Source organism: Phyllostomus hastatus, unplaced genomic scaffold, assembly GCF_019186645.2.
Source record: "Phyllostomus hastatus isolate PE091 unplaced genomic scaffold, TTU_PhHast_1.1 phas_contig_40, whole genome shotgun sequence".
Classification (NCBI taxonomy): Eukaryota; Metazoa; Chordata; class Mammalia; order Chiroptera; family Phyllostomidae; genus Phyllostomus; species Phyllostomus hastatus.
In genome coordinates, this window is record NW_025333872.1 from 47,974,639 (window position 1) to 48,001,925 (window position 27,287).

Consider the following 27,287-nt stretch of genomic DNA (forward strand, 5'->3'; position numbering starts at 1 on the left):
GGCCATTCTTTTGATACTTAGACTATAAGTGTGAGTTTTAGTCTTTTGAGAACTGGAGCAAGTTTATAGAGGAGATGCTTACACTATTAAAGAAGGAAAAAGCCTCAATATCCTAATCAGCCAGTCAGTAACTCTGGTTGCTAGAAAAAACAAAGTTATAAGAAATCTATTTCAGACTACAGAATTCATTCATTATTAACTCAGTATTCCACACTTATTTTTCAACATTCCATACATATTCATTTATACCTTTTATGGAAATGGTAAGAAATTTCCATAAACAAACGAGTACAGTATTGTACTAAACTTCCCTTTGTAGATTGCCTGTATACCATACACTATGTAGTTTATCAAAAATCAGCGAGAGAGACTTCATCACCTCCATGTTGATTATAAGGACCCTAGGTTTGGCTGTGTTACATGATTCCCCGAAGGACAGAGTCATAAAGGAGCCCGTTGATGCCACAGCCTGTCCAGAAACTCCCTCTCACCCCCAACCCCCACCCCACTAGTGTGAAGCTGCGCACTGCAGGCCTCCAGGGCTCTTGCAGAGACTCTTGAAGAGATTTTACCCCAGCCCTGAACTGGCTGGCAGAGTTCCAGCGGGGAGCACCTCCCCTAAGAGCATGGGCACATTCAGGTCTTCGAATCTTGCTCACCCTGGCAAGGGTACTAGTGCCACACTAGTGTAGGACTTCATCAACAGAGATATTTTCTGTCCTTGAAAAAAAATTAGCAGGGCTCCCAGGCTTGGCCTGCCCTGATCAACATATATTGAGAGATGTTTTTGCTATACACGCTATTTTATAGGCACCGTCAGCAGTGACCAGTTGCTCTTGAACAGAGTGAGTTTTGGGAGTTGCTGAATTCTCAGTGCTGGAGACAAAGATCGCTTGTTTGGCAGTCACCTGTCATCCTTTCTCCTGTACGCATTCATCCATTTGTCACAACATTTGTGTGGAGTTGAACAGGGAAGCTTAAGAAAAATGCTTTACTCTTGTCTTGATGATAGAAAGCATTGCTCACTGCTGGTAGCATGGTGGTAACTTTTCATTCCTTCTGGCAGTTTTTAAAGACTTATTTGACTTTGGGGGAACCAGCAATATGTCTTTAAGTCACAGTGCAGAAGTATAAGACAGGGTTGTCCATTTTCAATTTTGGCTGAAAGTCTTAACTTTGTGGCACTTCAAAGTTAGGGAAAACTTGGCTTTCAAAATGGATGCTGATACAGAATGGCATATTTAATGACAGATGTATCTATAGAAAGCTGTTAAGATGCAGATTATCTCCCCCCTGGGGTGGGGGAGGGAGATCAAAACTGCCAATCTATAAAATATACTCGATGGCATGGAATCTATCTTTGCAAGTCTTTGATTGCAAGGGACAGGGTAGCAGCATGTGGCATCATAACCCAGAGCAGACAAATCAGCTTGATGACTTTCAAAGCCAGGAATACTGCTGCAGGCAAGGGTACTCCAGTCTAGGAGAAATTAAAACATATAGAGACTGTTATTAATTCCATATCTATTTTTGTATAGTCAAATCTGTATGCAAATCCTGAGCATCTCATTTCAGCAGATTGATCTGCAAGTGAGGAGTGCTGTGTGAAGGGAATGTAATGCTGAAGCTCGGCAAATGAGGAACGCTGCTGAGGAAATGTGGACTGCAAAGTCGGGTGCTTTTTTAAAAACTTATTTTTGTGCTGAAAAGAAATTGTTTTTATTTACATGCTCATTTCTAAATTATTTCAAAGGGGAAATGCAATAAAACCAATTTTTAAGGTTTTCCCTTGCTATCCGGACTTGGCGAAAGTTACAGCATTAGGTTTTTTAGGCACCTCCTGTGGCTTAACATTCTAGAAGTAATCAACCGAATAACTAAGGAGGACTTCTATTTTTACTCTCAACTAGTAAAACAGTATCTCACCTCTGAACATTGTCATGTGAGTGGAAATTTGTATGTAAGGGTAAGGAATCTAATTACTGAGTGCAGATTAAAAAAACTATATTATAATGCAGCTGATGCATCTGTGGAAGCCAGTAAATAATAATTCTGAAGAGCGTAAAGATAAACTGTGTGCCCTGCTTGGGAGAGAGGATGTAATAGCTACATTCTAATCCATTGGTTGTGCATTTAATCTATAATGGGCAGAGTCTGATACATATAGTAGTGTAAATATTTTCAAATAGTGTCATAAACAGATAGTTTACTGCACCAGATATTAATTCTGTCCCATATTTCTAAAACAAGTAGATAAACCATCAGAGTTTTGAAATAATGGGTGGGAGCCTTACCCTCTGTTCCCTCTCATTTGGAGAAATGATTACAGGTGAGCTGGACATTAATCTGGCGGTTATGGCCCAGGTCAGAACTTGGCAATCATTTTACCACTGAAGACCTGTGAGGTCTCAATAGGTTTGATTATTCTTGTGTAGAAAGAATTATTGGACATTCAGTTTTTAATCAGATAAGAAAAGGAAGGTTGGGAGGAAAAAGCAAACATACCTCTGTATTTATTTTGAAATACATTTTGACTCTATGTAAGCATTTCAGCTTCAGCTTTCTTAAATGTTTTCCTTTTTTTCAGTTTATTGACTTTTTTAGAGAGGGAGAAGGGGAAGGGGAGGGGGCAGGGAGGGAGAGAGAGAGAGTGAGAGAGACAGATTGAAATTGAGAAATGTGTTGTCCCACACATTTATGCATTCATTGATTGATTCTTCTGTGTGCCCTGGGCTGGAATTGAACCCACAACCTGGGCAAATCAAGATGACATTCTAACCAACTGAGCTACCTGCCCAGGGCCTCATTTTTAAAATGGGACATTCCATGAGAAATGTGGAAAAGACCTTGTTTTTAAGGGCAGGAAGCTCATTTCTCTGTTATTTGGATTTCCTCCATAGAAAAAGCTCTTCATTGAGCTTGAAAAGTGGTTGCTAGCTTCAGAGAGAATTTTTTTTAAAGCCCTCTTGTTAATAATAGCTATGGTCAATTACATGAAAGATATAATCTCCTTACTAGAGTTGAATGAGAGAGTAATGATTGACCTGGACAGGTTCTCTCCCCTTTATGTAACCATTAGAATTGATTGATTATTCCAGCTCAGCTGAGGATTATGCATTAATCCTCTGAATTCTGGTTGACTTGACTCCTGGCCATGGAATTGATGGTGGTGACCTGTTCAAAGTATTTGAACTGTCAAAGCAAAAATTATAATGGACAAAGTGAAATAGGCAAGGGGGACTCTATTCAAGACTACTACACTATTGGAGAGAGACCAACATGCAGTCTGAAACAGACTCCTCTGAAAAAGAAGCAGGAGTGTTTTTAAGCACTGGGACCAGCCAGCGGAAAAGTACTGAAGGACCTTTAGTGGAAGGCTGATCCGTGAGGTGTGCTGAGCATATTCAGTTATCCCTGAGCTTGTAAGTGTTGTTTCTGTGATCAGGCCATTAGTGTTTGCTGACTGGTCCCATCCTAAGTTAGGCTTCTCCCCTCCATAGAAAATGGGAGGTGGGGCATTCTCTTCACTTCTGTGGGATAGCTCCCAAGGCCTTGAGGAAGATATTCCTCAGATTAAAACTTGCAAGGAGCTTTCTTAAATGGTTTACATCTTAAAGAGGCAGAGAAAGAATTTATAATGAAAGGTTCTCTAAAGTAATGCTATAAGAACAGGGAGGTCAGAGACCTCGAGGCAGGAAGAACCCTGTCTAGAGTTCAGTCAAGCTGAGGGGGATGTTAAGGCTGTCTTGGGCAATATTGTAGCAATACTCGTTTATTAAATTCAAAAAATGTCAATAGGAAATGTGTTAGTCTGGCTCTATTTTAGGTATTTATTGCAATAGTAGCTGCTTCTTTGTGATACTCATTACAATTAGAATATCTTTTACAACAGTATCTAGTACTATATATGAGGCAATATTTGTAAAGATAGAATTTCAAGGGCTGGTTCTTATATTTCTGTTATTACATAACATTTGATATTGTATTATTTCTCTTTGCTGCTTTATAAATTGTTTTTCAGTCTTTCTACTTAATGGTAAAAATTAAAGTAGAATCAATTATATCTGGCTTTTATAGGGCCCAATGTATACCACAAATATGAAAAGAAGTATGAGAAACTTAGCTAAATGTGTAATGACTTTTTAGTGGTTCTTGATTAAGTAGAAAGTCTCAAGATTTTTGGATCTAAGCCATTGTCCACAGAGCTTCAAAGCAGCCAAGGACAGCGGCGGCGGCACTGCAGGAGTCCAGGACTCTGCTGTCCAGTGCAGTGGCCAGCAGCCACGTGGGGCTTACTGCGTGCTTGAAATGCGCCTAATCTGGACTGAGATATGCTATATCAAATACACACTGGATTTTTAAAACTTAGTGTGACAAATATATGACATATCTCAATTTTATATTAATTTCAGGTTGAAAAGGTAGTATTTTGAATGAAATCAAATTTATATTTAGTTTAATTTCACTGCTTGTTTTTAATGTCACTACTGGGAAAGTTAAAGTTGCATATGTGACTCATGTTTGTGGCTCTTGTTATACTCCGCTGGAGAGTACTGTCTCTAGATTTCTTGTGATAAGTAATGTCTTTTCTTAGATATGGTTCTCCTAAAGAGATATCAAGATATCACTGTGTTAGTGGATAACAGGTTAGAGCTGTAAAGTTGCCAATTTAGCTCAAGACAAGAATTTTCCACGTGACTACGTTGCCGGCATGAATGGCACAGAGCTGCCTGTGTGCTGTGTTCCCCCCACTCCCTCCACACACGCCGCCCTCGTTCAGAGCAGCTTGTCAGAGCTGGGACCTCATGCTAATCTCGGCATACTTGTTGCTTGCTCTCCACTGGATTGCTTCTGAAATGTTTCTGGAAAATAAAACTGCTTCAACAATAAGCTTCTTAATTATGCCATGGGTTCACCACAAGGGTATGCAAACAGATCCTCCGCAGTAGCTAATTTTTCTTTAATTGTATCTCATTCTTATGTTGGAATATCCTATTTCTTATTCATGAAAGCTCTAACACATGTTAATCCATTACAGGTGGAGTAACTAACACCGCCCAATATCAGAACAGACTAATGGTATATGAACCTAACCAGGTAAGAATCCTATAAGAAAAGCTCATTACCTTAATAAAGTGAATTTTAAAAGATTTCCACAGTAATTAGTAGCTGGAACGCCACATCTACTCACACGTGCACATTAAACCTACATAGGAAAAAGGAAGCATCTGGTTAAACTGCTTTTTGTTTCCCTGCTTTTGTTTGCTCATAAAGTTTCAGGTCCTTTAGTTTTATGCTAAACAACATGCTTAACTCTTTCAGAGGTTCACACAATATAGAAGAAAATGGAAAATCTACTGATGAGTTGAATGCCTTCTGTTTCCATTATCTCAAGTAGCTGTTCATATTCAGAGGCACCCAAAGAAAGGATTTGAATTGTCTCATTGCTGTGTCTTCTTAGAAGGCTTGCCATTCCAGGGGTGGGGGCGATGGCTGGGGGGCATGTTTATGGTTTCATTATTCCGAAATAAAATAACTTTTATTTAACTCATTGTAGCCAGAATGTCCTAGAACAGTGTCTCAGACAAGTACAGAGTAGAAGTATCTGAAAAGTGTTTTTCATCCAAGAGCTGGGACTGGAACCAGAAGCACATTGAGGGTGCCTGTCCTTCCCCCATCCGCTTCTTATGCATGCATAGTGTCTTTTTTCCCCAAAGAAGAACTGTTTTTATTCTTTTCTTCTACCAAAATGTCTGTGACTTTGGCACATATTTGCTGATAGATGCTATTTCTATGACTTTGGTAATGTAAATATTTTTCACAATTATGACAACATCCTGAATGATTTAATTAGGGAATTTACTATCCATCAGCTGAAGGTAGTGGAACATGAAACAACAGGTCAGCGTTGGCTGCCTGGTTTGGGGTTAGCTACCAAATGTCTGTCCAAAGTGACCTCAGTCTGTCTGGAATCTTTTTATTTTAACAATTACTTAATTCTGAATTTAATGAAGCTATTTCTGCCTTTGCAAGTGTGTTTCCTGATGCCTTCAGAAGCTGTAGATTTCTGAGCCCACATGGCCATGGGCCAGATGTCTCAAGAGGGATCATTAATTGCAATTGCTGGAGTTCAGCGCACACGTGGTTAAAGAGGAAGAAGGTGTTAACATTTCTCAAATGACTTCTGTTTCATGTTTGTACACACATGCTCTTTTTTAAAATTCTGCTGGCGTATTGTTTACGCTGGGTCCTGGCAAACATCACATCTGCTTGCATCTTGCTCAGAATCTCAATAATTCTATCATTCAGCCCTGGTGCTTATTTCTCTTCCAGGCCTTTGTGGAGAGTCGATAATGCCTGCCATCTGCCACAGAGCACATCCCTACCTGCCAACAGGCAGGCTGGGGTGACCTCTGCTTCCCCACCACTGATTAGTATTCACATGCTAGCTTATTAGGAATGACCCCACCCGGCCTCTCTGTTTCTCTGCCTTTGCAGTGGTTGTCAGCTCACCTGGCAGGCACGGCAGTGAAGGAAGCTAAAGATATAATCAGGGGATGCAGGCAGGCTTTGCAAACCAGATGGAGCCCACAGTCCCAGGGCAGGGGACCGGACTGCTAATGTAATGGGCTCCCACACAGAAAGCATCCTGAGAAAACTACCACCCGAGTTTTGAGTTAAATCCATTCATCTGTAGTGTGTTGAAGACATTTCTTAGCAGAGTACCTGAAAGAAAAGGGTGACTATTTTATTAAAGAAGACATTTAATTGGAAGGAGATTCTTATTATGACATGATGAAAAAGAAGCAGGTTAAATGTGTTTCAAACTGTACAAACCATTTTCATTTTTTCTCTTTTTCTCAAGTGTATCTTTAAAATTAAAGAAATTAGAAATGAACTAGCAAATATGCCTTTGGACCAATATTTATACAAAACATTTTTTTCTTCTTCCTTTACAGCTTTGTGAACTGGTGAAATTCTGTGTATTCAAAACATCATATGATTTCTCTCAGTTGAAATCCAAATTTTTCTTGGCAAAAAGGAATCTTGGGTTGTCCCTGTATATTTTGTGTTTATGTAGAACGAAATGGTTAGGTTTACTTACCTGTCCATTACTTAGTTGAAATTTAAAATTATAGTCATATTTTGTTTTTATCTAATTTTACATATTTTAAATAGGAATGTTATTGTAAGAGGGGTCCTCACACCTTTCTCATTATCATGAGTAACCTAGAGCCAAATATTCCCCAAAGTTATATAAAACTCAGCCTTCTACCAAAACAAACGCATGCCTAGAAATAACTTTTCTCAGTTTGACAGAAAATGTGATTGTAAATATATTAAAGAAGGCTGATACAAGAGCAGTGAAGGCATTGGTTGCTAATTGATCTCAAGAGGTAAATCTTTTCCAGAACAGCAAAGCTGCCCTCACCTTAGCTTATGCACAGGCCTTGGTAGTCAGTGATTATCACAATACTTTTTAAAAAGTGTATACTCATTGGACATTATGTGTAAGGCATTATTCTAAATGCTTTATGTGTATTAGCTCATTTAATCCTCACAGCAGGCTTGTCAGGTGGGCGTTATGATCCCCACCTCACAGAGGAGCAAAGGGCACAGGGAGGTCAAACATGTTGCTCACAGGCTATGCACCCAGGCATTCTAGGTGCAGCCCCTGTTTCCTGTTTCTTAATCACCACACCACCGTAGACAGTATACCTAGCCGTGCACTTTCTCTCTTAAGTAATTTGCATGAGTAAGTTCCCTCAATTTCTATACTTCATATGCTCCCCTTATAAATGCAAACTGCCCTATAAAATGCAACCCAACCAAGAAGTGTCTTATGTAAGTGGAAAACAGAGTTGGAATATGTGGGTGTTTCTGAGCTTGTTGTTGGGCAAGAAGACCATACCTTTCAAGGTATATAAACAACATTTAAATAACAGGTGATTGACAAATAGTAGGATCCCCACTACTAAAAAGGTACAGCTGTTCTCTGCCGTGAAGCTCTCCTGTTAACAGAATTCACCTGCATTTCCTTCTTCAGAATAAGTGGATAAGCCGCAGCCCCATGCTGCAGAGAAGGGTCTACCATTCCATGGCTGCTGTCCACAGGAAGCTCTATGTCCTTGGAGGCAACGACCTGGACTACAACAACGACCGGATCCTCGTGCGGCACATAGATTCCTACAACATTGACACCGACCAGTGGACGCGCTGCAGTTTCAACCTGCTGACTGGCAAGTACCTTGATTCTGTAAATCAAGAAAAGGAAAAGCAGAGAAGCTGTCTATCTAAATATTAAGGGCAGGGTGGTAGAACAACTTGCTTTTATTAACTAGAAATGTGCACATTATTTTTCTCACAAAATTTCACTCGACCAGGTGGCTGAGCATCTAGTTTCTCAGGGCCTGTGACCTCTGTGTGTGTCCTCATGCAGCTGAGGGAGGCATGTCCAATCCACTGCTGTCAGAGTATTCACACAGGAACTTGGCTACAAGTAGGAGGAACCAGGTGCTGAAGGAGTCAATGACTCCTTATAGAAGCAATTTATTTTTACTTCTCATTACTTTTAGTCCTCATTTCTTGCGCGTTCCAGGGAATGATCTTCATTACTTGTCACTGTTGACTATTGCTTCTTGGCTGCTTTCTCCTAAAGACTAAACTGTAGAGCAGTTCTGTGCATAGAGGTTTGGCGGCATTTCTGGCCACATGCACCCATCCCAGCCTTATGATAAGGCCTGCACTGGGGATGGGCTGTCCTTATCACAAAAGGGAACAAAAGGGAAGCAGTGAACAGCTTAACTCCTGACGTTTCTTTACAGAGTTGAAAACTATTTCTACCTTGTTAGCTTGCATTATTAGCATCCACTAGTGGCCAGCTCCCTTCCAGGCTGATCCAGTAACAGGAAAATCAAACTCAGAATGGTGGGCGGGAGTAGGGCCTGAAGACAGTTTAATATGCTAAGTGGGCACTCAGTCACCCACCGCTGCTGCTGGGAAGCCACCATTGAGCGCATAACCAATGTGAGAAGTTCGAGTGTTTTGTACCGAGCTGCTGGTTTTGCAAAAATGATTTTTGAGGCCCACCTACAAGGACTTAACTGTCTAAGTTGCTGTTGTGGTACCCAGGCCCATTGGTCCCTGGATCTGCGCTTCTGTCTGCTATAGGATGCAGCTTATTTATTACCCAAGTCAATCCTGTGTCAGCCCATCAATAAAAAGAGACTATCTCACTCTTTGATGGCCTCCAGGGAAGAATATGTGGTAGTGAGTTATTCTGTCTTCTTTTTTAAATGGGGAAGGAACCTTTCATCATGTTGGCGTGTCAGTATCTAGGGACCATGCAAGCTAGTCCCAGCTCAGGAACTTTAATATAGTCTTAAAACTGTTGTGTATGTAAAGAAAGGGAGGGGAGTAACTTTATCTTTTTTGTCATTTGTCTTCATTTGGGGCACACTAGGGGCATGGCTCTCCGTTTTATTGGTTTCTTGGGGTTGCAGCTGTTACTTTGCAAATGTAAACACTTGCCTTGAAAGCATTTGTAGTACAAGAGGTGTTTTGCATTTCTAAAATGTACTTATTTCCACCACAATAAATTTATGGTATATAACAATATAAAACTCTTAGTTCTAAGTGGCTTATTATTACTGTATTTCATGCTGCATTTACTAAATGTGGCTAGCCAATAAGTGTCACGGCCTGGTTCTGATCCAACACAGATTCATTCTCCGAGAAGTAGTGCTTAATTCTTCCCTCTGAATTCTGGGAGGCCGCGATTAGTTGCTGCACAACTCCTGTGGAGTACACAAGTCTGCCTCGGGGGGATTGTATCCCTCAGTGGTAAAAGGGTTAATTAAAACATGCAAGGAAATGGATTTATTTTTTTCTTTTTATTCAATTCTCGTTACTTTAGGCCAAAATGAATCTGGAGTTGCTGTCCATAATGAGAGAATATATTTAGTTGGTGGATATTCGATTTGGACAAATGAGCCTCTGGCTTGTATCCAGGTGAGTGGTTCAAGTTCCTTTTGAAGTGTGTTCCAGTGGTTCAGTCAGTGAGGTTAGTTTTTGCAGTGCTGCTACTGAAGGAAGAGATATTTACATGTAGGAAGAGATTTGAGCTCCCATTGGGCAGCTAGGTCAGCCACTAAACTTCATCCTGCATCCTGAAAGGTCAGTGGTTTGATTCCTGGTCAAGTCACATGACTGAATCGCAGACTCAGTCCCCAGTTGAGGCACTTAGGTGAGGCAGCCGTTGTTTCTCTTTCACATCAATGCTTCTCCCCTTCTTCCTCCCTCCCTTCCCCTCTAAAAAGAAGTAAATACATATTTTTTTAAATGGAGATGAACTGAACTTCTAGAATTCTTTAGAAATAGTACTTTCACACTCCCAAAACTTTAAAAATTTCTTTCTACTCCATTTCCTTGTTTTCTATGTTGTAATTTGTTTATTTCCATAAAAGACACCTGCAAAGGTATCTTCCTTCCTGCCAGAGGTGAGCAGTGACCGGTCTGATGGGGACAGCCTCTGCCCCAAAGAATAGTCCTAGCACATACACCTGTGTATGAGCCGCCCAAGCTGGGCAAGTTGCCAGCTGAGCCATTCAGAACAGCAACAGCTTTTGTTGACATACATATTCAGTGTGTTATTATTTATTTTATTCTTTACGATTTGTATCATAGTTGTTTTTCTATTTTACATGTTCTGATATCATATTGACATGTATTAGCCCTGACCTTCCTCCTGATCTCCATAAAAATATATTCTTATAACTGTTTATGTAATGTAATCTCACATTCATGGGAAGATTTTTAACAACTGCTTCAATATCTTTTAGTAGCTGCAGGACTATTCAAGCTTTTAATTTCTTATTCAGTCACATCTCAAAGTGTGTGTGTGTGTGTGTGTGTGTGTGTGTGTGTGTGTTTAAAACTTTCTCATTTGCCTAAGTTTTCAAAATCTCTTGATTTGTCTTGCTAGAGGTTTTTCCAGGGACTTGAACACCCTTCTGTTATTGGTATAGATCAAGTAAATCTAAGTCAGCAGGGGTAGCATAGATGTGAATGCAGTAGTTCCCCTTATCCAGTTTTGCATTCTGTCTCAGTTTCTTGTGGTCAACCTTGATTGAAAATATGTGGAAAGTTCCAGAAATAAACCATTTATAAGTTTAAAATTGCACACTGTTCTGAGTAGCCCGATGAAATCTCACAGTTTCCCGCCCTGTCCCATCCCATCCTGCCTAGGATGAATCATCCCTTTGTGCAGCACGCCCCGCTGCACATGGCTGCCCTCTCTTGAGTCACTTAGCGGCCATCTCCGTCATCAGAGCCACCAATGTGGTACCTCAGTGCTTGTGTTCCCAGTAACCCTTGTTTTGTTAAATACTTATTAATGGCCTGAAAGCACAAAAGTAGTGATGCTGGTAATTCCGATACTCCAAAGAGAAGAAGTACAGTGTATGTTTTTATAGGAAGAAACATAGTATACACAGGGTTTGGTGCTGTCCATGGTTTCAGACATCCAGTAGGGTCTTGGAGTGTATCTGCATGTGTAAGGGGGACCACCGCAACATAACAGGCTTTTCCAAATGGATGGGGTTGCTGGATCAAACAGTTTGTGGTGATATATTTTTCTTTTTTCCTTTTTGAGATATAATTGACATTTAATCTTGTATTAAAGTACACAGTAATGACTTTATATATGTATATGTTGTTAAATGACCACAGTATATTTAGTTAGCGTATATCACCTCACATAGTTATAAAATCTTGTTTCTTGTTATGGGAACTGATAAAATTCACTCTTGGCAGTGTTCAAATATGTGATATAGTGTCATTCACCAAGGTCCCCACACCATACTTTACATCCCCGGGGACTTACTTACCTAATATCTAGAAGGTTTTATCTTTGGGTCGCCTCTACCCATTCCCCTCACCTTCCACCCTTCCCATATAAGTGAGATTGTACAATATTTGTCCTTCTCTGTCCCACTTATACCCATTATCATAATGCCTCAAGGTCCATGCATGTTGCTGGAAATGGCTTCTTTTTTATGGCTGAACAACATTTTATTCCATATGTGCATAGACCATGTTTTCTTTATCTGTTGCCCTGTTGATGCACACTCACATTGCTCCATGTCCTGGCCGTTATAAATAATGCTGCAGTGGACATAGGGGTGCAGGTATCTATCTGAGATAATGATTTTTGTTTTCATCAGGTATATAGCCAGAAGTGGATTTTTTTGCAATGGATCATAAGGCAGTTTTAATTTTTTGAGGAACCTTCATACTGTTTGTTATAGTGGCCTAATCAATTTATATATCTACTGAGAGTATAGACCAGTTCACTTTTCTCCACATCCTGATGAAACTTCTCTTGTCTTTTTGATGAAAGCCTTTCTCAAAGGTTTGAGGTGGTATCTCATTGTGGTTCCCTGATGATTAGTGAGGCTGAGCACCTCTTCATGAATCTGTTGGCCATTTCATGTGTATTTGGAAAAGTCTCTCTTCAGATCCTCTGCCCATTTTTTTGTAAGATTTTTTCTTTTGAGTTTTACGAGTTCTTTATGTATTTTGGACATTAACCCTCATCAGACATATGGCTTGTGAATAATTTATCCCATTTGGTTAGTTACCTTACTTTTCTTCCCCCAACCCCCCACCCCCCCACCCCCGCTCTATTTCTTCTTGATGCTTTCCATTGCTATGCATAAGCTTTTTGGGTATGGGACTATTTATTTCTGCTTTTGCGAACTTTGCTTTTGATGTCAAATGCAAAAAAATCATTGCTAAGACCAAACTCAAGGTGTTTCTTCTAGTGTTATAGTTTTTTCAGGTCACATGTTCAAGTCTTTAATCCACTTTAAGTTGATTTTTGTGAGTGGTAAAACTGTGGTCCAGTTTCCTTCTTTTGCATGTGGCTGTACAGTTTCCCAGCATTGTTTACTGAAGAGACTGCCCTTTCCCCCATTGTATGTACTTCGCTGCTTTGTCAAAAATTAGTTTATATATGCATGGGTTTATTCCTGGGCTCTCTCTTCTTTTCCATTGATCTGTGTGTCTGTTTCTATGCCAAAACCATACTGTTTTGTTTACTATATGGCTTTGTATTAGGGGTTGAAATCAGAATGCGTGATACCTGAAGCTTTGCTCTGCTTTCTCAAGATTGCTTTGGCTATTTGAGCTTTTTTTGTGGTTCCATATGAATTTTAGGATTTTTTTCTGTGAAAATGACAATGAAACATTGATAGGGATTGCATTGCTTTAGTAATATTCTTTAATATATGAACACAATTTTTCCCACTTATTTATAAATTCACTTTCTGTCATCAGTGTCTTACAGTTTTCAGTATATAGAGCTTTCGCCTTCTTTGTTAAATTCCTGGAACTTTATTGTTTTTGATGGACTTATAAATGGGATTTTCTTAATTTCTCTTTCTGATAGTTTGGTGCTTGTATATAGAAATGCAACAGACTTTTGTATATTGTTTTTGTATCCTGCAACTTTACTGAATTGGTTTATTAACTCTAACAGTTTTTTTGGCAGAGTCTTAGGGTTTTCTATATACAATGTCATGACTTCTCCAAACAGACAGTTTTACTACTGCCTTTCTGATTTGGTTGCCTCTTATTTCTTTCTCTTGCCTAATTGCTTTGGCTTGAATTTCCAGTACTATCTTGTATAAAAGTGACAAGAATGGTTATACTGATCTTGTTCCTGATCTTACAGGACTATCTTCTAGCTTTTCACCATTGAGTATAAGGTTAGCTGTGGGCTTGTCATATACAGCTTTTATTATGTTGAGGTATGTACCGTTTGTTGATTCTTTTTATCATGAATGGATGTTGAATTTGTCAGATGCTTTTTCTGCATTGAGAGAATCATGTGATTTTTATCCTTCATTTTATTAATGTGGGGTATCACATTGGTTGATTTACATATGTTGAAACATCCCTGCATCTCTGGAATAAATCCCACTTTATCATGGTGTATGATCTTTTAAATGTACCATTGAATTTGGTGTGCTAATATTTTGTAGAATTTTTGCATGTATAGTCATTAGGGACATTGGCGAGTAATTTTTTTTGTAGTGCCCTTTTCTGGTTTTGGTATCAGGGTAATGTGGCCTCATAAAATGAGTTTGGAAGTTTTTCCTACTCTTCAATATTTTTGGGAAGAGTTTGAGAAGGATTGGCATTAATTCTTCTTTAAATATTTGGTAGAATTCACCAGTGAAGCCAACTGGTCCTGCATTCTTCTTCTTTTTTTTTATTTAACCATTATTATTTTTTTTCTATTACCATTTAGTCTCCTTATACCCACTCTCCCCAGCCATTGCCACACTGTTGCCCATGTCTATGAGTCCTTTTTCCTTTTTGCTCAATCCCTCCACCCCTGTACATATCCCCCCTACACTAGCTGTCATCTGTTCTCCATGAATCTTTCTTTGTCCAGATTCTTCTTTCTGTGAAGCTTTTGATTACTAATTCAATGTCTTTACTAGTAATTGGTCTTTTCATATTTTGTTTCTTCATGATTCAGTCTTATTAGGTTGTTTGCAGGAGTTGATCCATTTATTCTAGGTTTTCCAATTTGTCAGCATATAATTGTGTAGTCTCTTATGACCCTTTGTACTTACATGGTATAAGTTGTAATGTCTCCTCTTCCATCACTAATTTTAAGTACCCTTTGTTTTTCCTTGATAAATCTAGCTATAGGTTTGTCTATTTGGCTTACTTATTTTGAAAAAGTAGCTCTTACTTTCATTAACATTTTCTAAAATTTCTTTTTAGTTAGAGGGGAAGGAAGAGAGAGAGGGAGAGAAACATCCATGGTAGAGAGAAAAATATCAGTTTCCACTTGTATGAGCCCTGACTAGGGACCAAACCTGCAACCGAGGCATGTGCCCTGACTGGGAATTGAACCAGCAACCTTTCACTTTTCTGGATGATGCCCAACCACACCAGTCAGGAGAGTTTCATTAACATTTTCTATTGCCTCTCTAGTCCCTAATTCATTTATTTTTGCTCTTTGTTATTTCCTACCTTCATCTAACTTTGCTTAGATTGTTCTCCTTTTTCTAGTTCCTTGAAGTAGAAAGTTAGGAATTTTTATTTGAGCTTTCTTTTTAGGTATTTATTACTATGATCTTCACTTTTAGAACTTCTTTTGCTGCATCCCGTAAGTTTTGATATGTTGTATTTCCACTTTCATTTGTCTCAAGATATTTTTTATTTCTTTTGATTTCCTCTTTGACCCATTAAGTAGCATTTTGCTTGATCTCCACATATTTGTGAATTTTCCTGTTTTCTTCTTTTAATTATTTCTAGTTTCATGCCATTGTGGTTTGAAAAGATGCTTTATATGATCACAGTCTTTTAAAATTTATTAAGACTTGTTTTGTGGCCTTAAATATGATCTATCTTGGAGAATGCCCCAGAATATATTTTCCTTAAGCACACTGAAATATTTACAAAAACCTATAATGTACTAGCATTAAAACTTTAATAAATTTAAAAATTAAGTATTATGTAAACTATGATCTCCACAATGCAACTTAGAACTTAAAAAAATTAAATAAACACCTATGTATTTGAAAATAATAAAAGACATTGCTAAATAACTTATAGGTTAAAGAAGTCATAATGGAAGTTTAAAAAAATACCCCAAACTGAATTATCATGAAAACAATATATAACAAAGCTTATGGGATATTTGCTTAATAAGTTATAAATAAACCAAAAAAATAAACTCAAAGTAGGAGAGAATAAAATGAAAGTAACATACTATAAAACAGTAATGCAATATAAAAATATCAAAGCTACAAGTGAGTCCTTTGAAAAACATTATAGTCTTTAAGGAAGTTTTTAGTTACCTGGAGGCTGCTTTGTACTAGAGCTTGGTTGTATCTTTTGAATAAAAATAAACTTCACAAAGTCTCTCATCCAAACATGTACTTGTCAGTCTTCACTGTGCTTTGGATACAGAACCATTCATTTTACAAATGCTGTGTTCATTCTCTCACCTGGCCCAGTGATCCTACAAAGCACAGGTAAATTTGATAAAGACTTTTATGATCCTTTACTGTTTATATATAATAAGTGTTCATATAAGTACACAGATGATTGCTTAAAGAGATGTTTGGAATGGAGGTCTTCATGGATAATAGACTCATCATATAGCATATATTTCATTTTAGTTATTGACAATTGGTTACAAGTTATATAATTTCTTTCTGAACTGTGGTTGCACAGTCTCAAATACTTATTTTATGGGTGACTACGGAACTATTTATTTTAGTTCACTAGCGGTGATGTGCTGATGGTTGGAAAGACAAGCTGGATGTTCAAAAGCAAGCCACTTCTTCAGTCCTTGCAGCAGTTGTTATCTACCCAACAGAGAAGCAGGGTAACGGGAGACTGGCATAGTGTTTATGAGAAAATCTTGACCCGATGGCAGGAATTCCTAAATACAAATGAGCAGGTTGAAAAAAAGTACAGGAAAGTGGTGGGGAAAATAGTCTACATCCAAAAATTATCAAAGTTTAAATGTTACTTAGTTTTTGTTGAATTTGTTGAGATGACTGGTTAATAGGATCATACAGGTTTCAAGTATACATTTCTATGATACATGATCTGTATATTGCATTGTGTCCCCACAACCCAAAGTCGAACCATCTTCTATCACCATATATTTGGCCCCTTTGAGACCCCCCCTTCCCCGTGGCATCCACCATACCATTGTCTGAATCTATGAGTTTCAGTTTTACATCACACGAGTGACATCATATGGTTCTTAGCTTTTTCTTACTTCACTTAGCATAATATTCTCAAGGCCCATCCAGGATTTTTCATAAACCACAAATCTATATAATCCTTGGATTCTAAGGGCATGCATGGCTAAGATTAATGAAGGTTACACTTAAATAATTCAGATCGATCTGTTAACATCTAGAACTAAAGTCTTTGTTTCTTTTTCTTTTGCTATTGAAAATACCAGTCAATAAACTATCTCATTAGATTGCCCATTCTGGACTCTAACTAAAGCTTCAACTGTCATCTGTAGGATTCGGGCACATAGGGATGAAGCATGTCACATGTTGAGAAAGTCTATTATTTTATTTCTTTCTACTACTTGACTTACCAGACTTCTTAATCCATTAAAAAGGGCAACCCAAACAAGAGAAAAGCTTGCTCTTACATTAATACTTGTTTAAAGGTTAAGATTTGGACTTGTTAGTAATACAGCCTCATGGAAAATATTAAAAATAGAGCCCTGTGGAGAATGAGGTGCTCTTGTTCATACGGTGGGTGTGTGGGCACGTGCCTGGTGTGAAGGTGCTCCAGGGATGGTGAGCAGCGCTTAAGGCAGCCGCCTCAGTGTACATGTGACCGTCTGTGTTTCCAGATCACCTCCACCGCTCCTCAGCTGTGGCTACTGACTGCTGGCTAGAGGACATATTGTCAAATTGGTACCCCCTTCCTTGCAACGCCTTCCTTCTGCCAGTTTATGGGCGAGTGTTTTGGAGAAAAACTGCCGATGCTTCTTTTCCCTTTTCACAGATTAAATAAATCACGTGTTTAACATTAACACAGGCAGTCTCTGTTGTCCCATGGAACCAGAAAAAAATGCTCTCTGGATGGTGATCACAGCTGTCATTTTGTCTCCCAAAAATGTATTCAGATGAGGGATGTCGTGAATGACACAAAATCCCTGCTCTTTCTTGGGTTGCAACCTTGAGCTCAGGTACTCGCTTTACCACTCACTAGCTGTCTGACTTTGGGCAAGTCCCTGAACTTTATCTTCATTTTTTTCTCTGTAAATTGAAGACAATACTTCACTTTATATAGTTGAGGTAAATACTGAGAGATCTCTATTTTCTATATTTAATGAGCACTAATCAAAATCCCATTGAGGTTTTTCTATTTCTCACAAGGTGGGGGAATGACACTTCTTAAATTCTCTGAGAAGTTAAACATGTAAGAATAACCAAGAAATTTATATATATATTTAATCCTCACACAAGGATATGTTTATTGATTTTAGAGAGGGGCAGGGGAGAGAAGGCAGAGACATACAGACAGACATCGATCGGCTGCCCCTGTACATGCTCCAACCAGGGGTCAAACTTACGACCTTTTTGGCGTACCAGATTACATTCCAACCAACTGAAGCCATCTGGCCAGGGCCCAGGAAAAAAAAATTAAATTAGTGAGGACACTTGCTTTACCCAGTCAAAATAACTGTAATTGCAGCACTGCATGAAAATACATAAGTTAACAACAGGTAAAAAATAAAGTTTGCATGTAGCCTGTAATAGAGAGATTTGAAATCAGTAGTGACAGTATACACTGTTACGTAAATGGGATGGGGTACCTGGCTGTCCGTTTGGGGGAATAATAGCTACAAGTATAATCTGTCTCTTTTTTTAGGCTTTAGTGATTTCCTCCTGTATGAGCTTGGATCCCCAAATCTCAAGGGCCCCTTTCATCTACAGTAATGCATTATTACAGTTAAAGGCTTAATTAATCACCTAGGTGATAGAAGGCATGGCAGGGGATGAGATCATTAAAGCAGAGTAACATCAGGGCTGTCCTGAAACCTGGGGCACACCTGCATTTAGGAACAGGTGGAAGAAAAGGGACCAGAGCTGGGAAGCTATTAATAGGGCAATATCAGTGACAAACTTAAATTTTTTAAAATTATGGAATCCAAGGCAGAAACAGTTTTACTTAATTTTTATTTAAAGTTTTTTTCAAGTATAGTTGGAATACAGTATTATATTAGTGTCAGACACACAATATAATTTCACGTTTAAGTACTTTATGATGTGATCCCCATGATAAGTCTGGCAACCATCTGTCACGGTACAGTTATTATATTATCGACATACTCCCTGTGCTGGACACCACGTCCCTGTAGGTTATTTTATAACTGGACGTTTGTACTTCTCATTCACCCTCACCTTCTTCAATCCATCCTTCACCCCTTCCGCTCTGGTGACCATCAGTTTTGTTTTGTTTTTTATCTGTGGGTCTATTATTGTTTTGTTTTTTAAGATTCCAAGTATAAGTAAAATCATATGGCATTTCTCTTTTTTTCATTTAGCATAATGCCTTCTAGGTATATCCATGTTGTCCCAAATGGCAAAAGTTGATTCTTTTTTCTTTTTTTTTTTTAAAATAAGAGCAAAGTAATACTGCTCCATTTTCTTTTTTTTCCCAAAGATTTTATTTATTCATTTTTAGAGAGAGAAGGGGGGGGGGAGAGAGAGAGAGAGAAAGAAAGAAAGAAACACACCAATGTGTGGTTGCTGGGGGTCATGGCCTGCAACCCAGGCATGTACCCTGACTGGGAATCAAACCTGCGATGCTTTGGTTCTCAGCCCACGCTCAATCCACTGAGCTATGCCAGCCAGGGCTACAGTTACATTTTTTATTGAGGAATATATACTGTTTTCCACAGTGGCTGCACCAATTTACAAGTCCTTCAGCAGTGTGTGAGGGTACTCTTTCTTCACATCCTTGCCAACACTTAAATATCTGTTAAATTTTTGATGATAGCCATTCTGACAAATGCAGGGTGATATCTCATTGTGGTTTTGATTTGCCTTTTCCTGATGATTAATGAATGATGTTGAGCATATTTTCACATACTTTTGGCTGTCTGTATGCCGTTATGGGGAAAGATTTTTATTCAGGTCATCTGCCCATAATGTATTGGGTTTTTTTTTTAATGTTGGACTGCAAGAATTCCTTACATATTTTGGATATTAACCCCTTATTGGATATATCATTTGTGAATATCTTCTCCAGTTCAGTATGTTGCCTTTTAATTTTGTTGGTTTCTTTCACTGTGCAAAAAATTTTAGCTTGATGCAGTCTCATTTTTTTCTTTTGTTCTCCTTGCCTGAAGAGACATACCCTGCAAAATACTGCTGCTGAAACCAATGTCAGTTTACTACCTGTTTTCTTCTACAAGTTTTATGGACTTAGTTCTGACACTTAAGTCTTTGATTTATTTTGAATTTATTTTTGTATATGGTGTAAGAAAGTGGTCCAATTTTCCCAGCACCACTTATACATTCTTGTGTTCTTTGTCATAGATGAGTTGCCCATATAAGCAAGTTTATTTCTGGGATCTCTGTTCTACTGATCTATGTTTCTGTTTATATGACAATACCATACTGTTTTGATTATTATAGGTTTGTAGTATAGTCAGGAACTGGGGTGTGTGATACTTTCAACTTTGTTCTTCTATCTCAAGATTGCTTTTGCTATTAGGGGTCTTTTGTGGTCCCATATAAATTTTAGTATTATTTTAGTTCTGAGAATACCGTGAGTATTTTCATAGGGACTACATAGAATTTGCAGAGTGCTTTGGATAGTATGGACATTTAAATGGTATTAATCATTCCAATCCATGAGCATGGAATACCGCATTTTATTCACGCCCTCTACAATTTCTTTCCTCAGACTTGTAATTTTCAGAATACAGGTCTTTCAACTCCTTGGTTAAATTTATTCCCAGGTATTTTATTTTTTTTTGATGCAGTTGTAAATGAGTCTGTTTTCTTAATTTTTCCTTCTGATCATTTATTAGTGTATAGCAACTCAAAAGATTTCTGTATATTAATTTTGTATCCTGAAACTTTACTGAATTCATGTCAGTTCTAACAGTTTTTTTGAGGGGATAGTCTTAAGGGTTTTCAATATATAACATCATGTCAGCTGCAAATAGTGAGTTTTACTTCTTTTTTTTCCATTTAGATGCCTTTTTTTTTTTTTTTTTGTCTGCCATAGCTGGGACTTCCAATATTATGTCAAATAATAGTGGTGAGAGTGGGCATCACTGTCTTGTTCCTAATTAGAGGAAAAGTTTTCAGCTTTTCACATTTGTATATGATAGTAACCGTGGTTTGTCATATATGGCATTTATTATGTTATGTTCCCTTTATACCTACTTTGTTGAAAATTTTTATCACAAATGGATGTTAAATTTGTGAAATACTTTTCTGCATCTATTCAGCTGATATTTAATCCTTGAATTTGTTGATGTATCCTGTTGACTGATTCAGATATTGAATCATCCTAGCAACTGTGGAATAAACCCCACCTGACCCTGGTATATTTCTTTTCATGTATTGTTGAATCCAGCTTGCTAAAATTATGAGAATTTTTGCATCTATGTTCATCAGGGATATTGGCCTGTAATTTGTTTTACAATGTCTTTGTCTAGTATTGGTATCAGGAAGACTGATGGCTTGGCAGAATGAGTTCGGAAGCTTTCTTTCCTCTTCAAATTTAGGAATGGCTTGGGGTTAGGTATTAATTCTTCTTTAAATGCTTGGTAGAATTCACTTATGAGGTTGCCTGACCCAGGACTTTTGTTAGTTTATTTTTATTATTGCTTCAATTTTATTATCAGTCTATTTAGATTTTGTCTTTGTGGTTCAGTCTTTAAATTTATGTTCCTATAAATTTATCCACTTCTTAGAGGTTGTCCAATTTGTCGGCATAGAACTGTAGTATTCTTTAAAGATTCTGTATATCTCTGTGGTATCAGTTGTAACTTCTCCATTTCTGATATTCGGGCTCCTTTTTTTTTGTTGTTGATGAATATGGCTAAAGGTTTCTCTGTTTTGTCTATCTTTTCAAAGAACCAGTTCTAAGTTTCATTGATCTTTTCTATTCTTTTATTAGTCTCTATTTCATTTATTTCTATACTGATCTTTATTTTGTTCCTTCTTCTTACTCTGGGTTTTGTTTTTTTTTTCTATTTTATTTAGGTGTAAAGTTAGATTTATTTGGGGTTTTCCTTGTTTCTTGAGGTAGGCCTGTATAGGCATGAACCTCTTAAAACAGCTTTTGCTGTATCTCATACACTTTTGAAAGTTTTCATTTTCATGTTTCAAGGTCATTTTTGATTTCCTGTTTGATTTCTTCTATGTCTTTTGTTTAGTAACATGTTTAATGTCCATGTTTATATCTTTTTCCCTACAAGTTCCTTCTTAATTTCTAGTTTCATGCCATTGTAATTGAATACATACTTTGTGTGATTTCAATCCTCTTGAACCTGAGACTTTTGTGGACTAACATGTGCTCTGTAATGGAGAATGCCCCATGTGCACTTGAGAAAATGCTTTTTTCCCTGCAGGTTTTGGGTGAAATGTTCTGTAAAAATCTAAAGTGACATTTAAGGCCATTGTTCTCTTATTGGGGTGCTTTTTTGCGGGGGGGGCATCTGGATGATCTCTTCAATGATGTAAGTGGGATATAAAATCTTTTATTATTCTATTTCTGTCAGTTTCTCCCTTTATGTCTATTAACATTTGCTTTTGTAGTCAGGTACTTGTGTTGGGTGTGTAGATATTTACAGCTGTTACATCTTCTCGGACTGACCCCTTTATCATTATGTAATGTCCTCCTTCACCTCAGTCTGTTTTGAATGAAGTTAGAGGAAGTTCAAATAGAGATTAAGGCACCTGAGGGCTGGAAAGAGCTTAATGGGTTTAATAAATGGGATATGACCAGTGTTCCTAAAGAATATTCCTACTATAGGGATTAAGTCAGATTTGGTGAAATGACATCAGGCACAGATTGACAAAGAAACTCTCTTCCATATAAGAAAAGAGAACTCTTGTTTGAAGGGGAGATAACTGGGGGAAAATTTCCAAAATGAACTGATTTTCAGTTTGCTCCTAAGCTGTCCAGTATAATATTCTACACGCTAGACACTGAGCTAGGTGTCACCAATTTTCAGAACAAAGCTGCAAGGTCATTGTTGTTTTCTTCACTTTACAACTCAGCATTTGTAAGCCAGAATATGATGACACTTACTGACTAGTTTGGGCAAAATTTTTGACCAGCCTAAGGCAGTTTTATTAAAGAAGGATAATGCTACCTACCTCATCACTGTTCCAAAGATTTAATTATTGTAAATACACACACAAGTATATAAACATATAGAGTAACACTTAGCAACTTAACACATATTTCTGGTACTGCAGTGAGAGAAAATGAACAATGGCTAAGGTACAGCTATGTTGGCATAACTGAATTTAACTGTAGGCTTCCTTTTATCTGTACACAGCTTTGTTCTGAGCAATCGTCTTTGACATGCAGGCGTCTTCTCTTCCTTCATAGGTACTGGATGTAAGTAGAGAAGGCAAAGAAGAAGTCTTCTACGGGCCGACTCTGCCTTTTGCCTCCAATGGAATAGCAGCATGCTTCCTTCCAGCTCCGTACTTCACATGCCCTAATCTTCAAACTCTCCAAGTGCCTCATCACAGGATCGGCACCGTCTGAAAAGCCAGTGCTCCTTTAGTAATCATTATGAAGAGGAGGGAAATAAGCCTGACTGTCAGATACTGGGCATGAAGGACTCCGTGCTCAATGCTTCCTTGTTTCATTTTATAGGTCTTATATTCAGATAAACGTTAGTGAAAAAAGAAAAAGAATTTTCTAAAATACATAACCGATAATTCCTGTCACCCTTTGCAGTGTGTGTGACGTGTAACACAATAGTGTATGTATGACTTCTATTGTGGTGTGGCTTAGTGTCAACTTAATTGTCCATCACTGTTCTGTGGGTTTTCAGAGCATTTTTCTACATTTTTTCTAATCTGTACTGTCTAGGACAACACGACAGCATCAGTAAGTCAGTTTACTTCCAAGTGAACATTATGCAGCTACGTTAGAAGAAACTCACCATGATGACATCATAAACTTTTAAATGCTGTCCTTTATTTAAGGTAATACAAATACTAGTGGTACACTGGAAGAGCAGTTGGAATATCCAGAGTTTCTGCCTTGGTCACTACTGTGATCTTGGGCCAGGGGCCTACCTTTACAGTGCTTCAGTTTTCCCACTTTCAAGGATAATTACTGATTCCCACATTAATTCAGACGGATGTTGTGAGGATTAGGCAAATGCTTTGAAGTCCTTTGCCTAAGGAAAAAAATGTTACTCAAATTCCAAGGTATTCTTCAAAATCTGCTAACTGAACAGGGAGATTATTTTTGAGGTTTAAAACTACTAGGTAGAAGTTCAAACACATGCTATGGGACGAGTGATTGTAAAAAGCATGTGTAAGAGATAATGCTAATTTGGAAAAAGGGACTTGATCCAAGCCAAAGATTCCTAACCTTGTACAAATCCTTGCCTCAAATAATAACTCAAACATCTCCTTTAATTTCATTTAGTAAAAAATGACATTTTATACTAGAAAAAATAAGTTGTACTAATTTTGGTACCATAAAGTGCTTTGACATAAATTTGAACCTGGAACCAGTAGTTCTCACAGAAGTTTTTCCACTTTGTTAAAGGTTATGTCAATCTTGAGACCTTCTGGGATTCTTCCCCACCACCAATACATATTTTATTATCACCACTTTTAATAATGCATAAGGATTATTTTTAGGCTAGGCTTGTGGATTTGCTTTGTCCACAACAGAAAATAAAACAACTCAATGATCACTTTGAACATTCAGCCAACAACTATAATTGGAGTTTTCCCCCTTTCCTAATCTTGATGGGATCTAAGTCACCTTTATTAAGATTTTACTTTTTTCCTTGACATGGTTTAATCATTCAGTAATCATTGATTTATAGGAAATTCTCATTTTATCCATGTAAATACTTTATTCTAAATACAGAATTCACTAATTTTATGTTATACCTAAAATGTTAATTTTTAAGCATATACATATAACTTTTGGTTATCCATACTAACATGTGGGAGAGCAGAGAGACCAGGGGTGAAGAACACAAGTGAATTAAAAAAAAAAAAGATTTAGTTTAGACTAACAAAAAACCTTAAGCGTATTTTTACAGTTCTGAAAGTGACATTGATAATCGCTATTTAGAAGGGTGACAGGGAATCTCTTCAAAAGGTATAAATCATCTAAATTAAATTTTAAAAATGCCTTACCAAGTCAGAAAAATGGACTCTGCCATTTTAGAAATCTTTTCAACAAGGACCTATGCAAGAAATATTTCAGACTCGTTAATTCTTCTGCTTGATAATTTTTCCCTGTAGCAGTTTTACCTTATAAAACCACTAAAATCTATTTGTAACCCCAGACCCAATATTCAATGAATGAAAGGGAAAGCCTCTAAAAATAAGTTTGCTTGATGGTAACTGAAAGGCAGCCTGAGAGTACTCTTGTTTTTGTGTAGAATTCTAAGTATTCATTTAGAACAAATCATTACACATTATCAAACCTCTCACTGGTACACACAGTATTCACTAGTATTACAGAATTGAACTCAGAATTTTAAAAAACTTTACATAATTTTCAGAAACATACTTTATAGTAATAGCCAAAGAACAGCATTCAAAATACGTTTGTCCCTTGGAAAAAGAACTCATAGATCACTTATAATTAGATCCTTTTCCTCAAATTATCAATAATAAAGTTAATAAGAAAAAACAATGCCTGGTCACATAAGCTCAATTCCATTGAAGCTATTCAAATGTATACATTTACATTTAAGTGTACTATTCTATAGTAATCCATTTTCTATTTTCAAAATTAAAGTCCATATTGTATTTAAATTCTTAATTTGAATTTCCATAGGAAAACCATGGAACTTCCAACCATTCAAACATTTCAGGATTTTACTTTAAAAAAGAAAAAGCAGTAGCACATAGATACCAGCAGAGTGTTCTTACTGTGGGAAGAAAAGCCGGCAAAGACACGAATCTCCAAAATACTCTGTATGAACAATGCAATACAGTTCCTTAGATCCTTAATATCATAATGCCAGTTAGGTTATGGGTATTTTTCAAACTTTTTGTATTTCTCTCACAGTTTAACCGAGGTGCACTGTATCCCCTTCAGAGACTGCAACAGTTGAGAAACTGGTGTTTTGCTACAGAGTATAAAAGCAATAGTAATAAGATAGAAATTATTTCTCCTGCTAATATGGCTAATTTTTATTTTGGTTTTCAAACAGTCAATGTCATAAAAAGGGAAGTTGAATAATCACAGGTGCAGTGTTAAATATATTTTTATTATATATCCTTATTATATGCACAAAATAATTTATAAACATGTATAAAATAAGAATGCCCAGAATTTTTCTAAAAGTACAATTCATAAATGCAATAAATCAAGGAACTATTAACACACCAAAAAGTTTAATAAGCAGAAATTGGTCAATTCCAATCACATAGTACTGATTTGGGTAAGCTTACCAATATAGTTTATCACAGAATCAAAACCCAAGTGTCATCTTATTAAATATATGAGCATATGCTACTTTGCTAGCTTCCCACACCAACTGTTTTAGCCTAACAAAGCACGTTACTGATATTGGTATACTCTATGAGGGGGAACCAAAAAGACCCGGAATTTATAAATTGTGTACATATTCTTACATGTTTAAACTTCAGTCACCTTCAACATACTCTCTATTTGATGAAATACACCTATCGAGACGTTTATCCCACTGCTCAAAACAGTTTTTGAACTCATTGACTTTGATGTCTTTTAGTGTATCTCCTGTTTTTTGTTTCACTTCTTCCACAATGGAAAAACGTTTCCCTCTGAGGACTTTTTTCATAGGGGGAACCAAAAAAAAAGTCACTTGGGACAAAATTGGGTGAATAGGGCTGTTTAGCTGTTTTTGCTCAAAAACTGCTAAACACTCAGTGAGGTATGGGGAGGTATGCTCATAAATCACCCATCATGAAATTGGCACATGTTTGAGTCTTCAAAATAAATTCACTGAAGCCAAATACATCCTCTCACAACAACACCAGCTGGCACACTGATACAGATGGGTTCCTAGAACATTCACCTAGCGGGGAAGCCTGTACTACAAGGGGCCTGCCCTCCAGAAGATAATTCCGTTTTTTTATGGGTCCCCCCTCATACACTTGTCTGACAAGGCAGTATTTTTAACCCTAGGAGGAATAGACAGGAGACCAGTTTTTGGAAAATGTAAGGTGTATGTAAAAAAGTCTACCAATCTACAAGCAGTGGCTTAGTACTGATAATACAGCTTTTATTAAGGTTCTATGATCTCTACCTTTTATCTTTGAAACACAAGCGCCAAGTTAACATGTATATTCAGGGAAGGTAGGTTTCATACAGGTTTTTCCCAGCTGCAAATTTTTCCATCAAATATAATCTTAATGGGGACATAAAAGTAAAAACTGTCGAAGTCTGTAAAATACATGAAAATGAATCCATGTATGATAATTATTTATGAACGAAGCAGCTTTATTTTGTGATAAAGTGTGAGAGAAGATAATAGCGACAAGGAACACATG

The 27,287-nt window shown here is 37.4% G+C and overlaps 1 protein-coding gene across 1 annotated transcript in view; it reads left to right on the forward strand.

The window, feature by feature from the left end:
• The window catches only part of KLHL32 (kelch like family member 32), a 184,603-nt gene extending 157,847 nt beyond the window's left edge, over positions 1-26,756 (forward strand). The window contains exons 8-11 of the mRNA XM_045843238.1: positions 5,039-5,097; positions 8,048-8,240; positions 9,917-10,011; positions 23,152-26,756. Coding sequence (XP_045699194.1) covers positions 5,039-5,097; positions 8,048-8,240; positions 9,917-10,011; positions 23,152-23,313 — 509 coding nt within the window. The 3' untranslated portion in view covers positions 23,314-26,756. The remainder of the gene's footprint in view (positions 1-5,038; positions 5,098-8,047; positions 8,241-9,916; positions 10,012-23,151) is intronic.
• Positions 26,757-27,287: the final 531 nt, after the last annotated feature.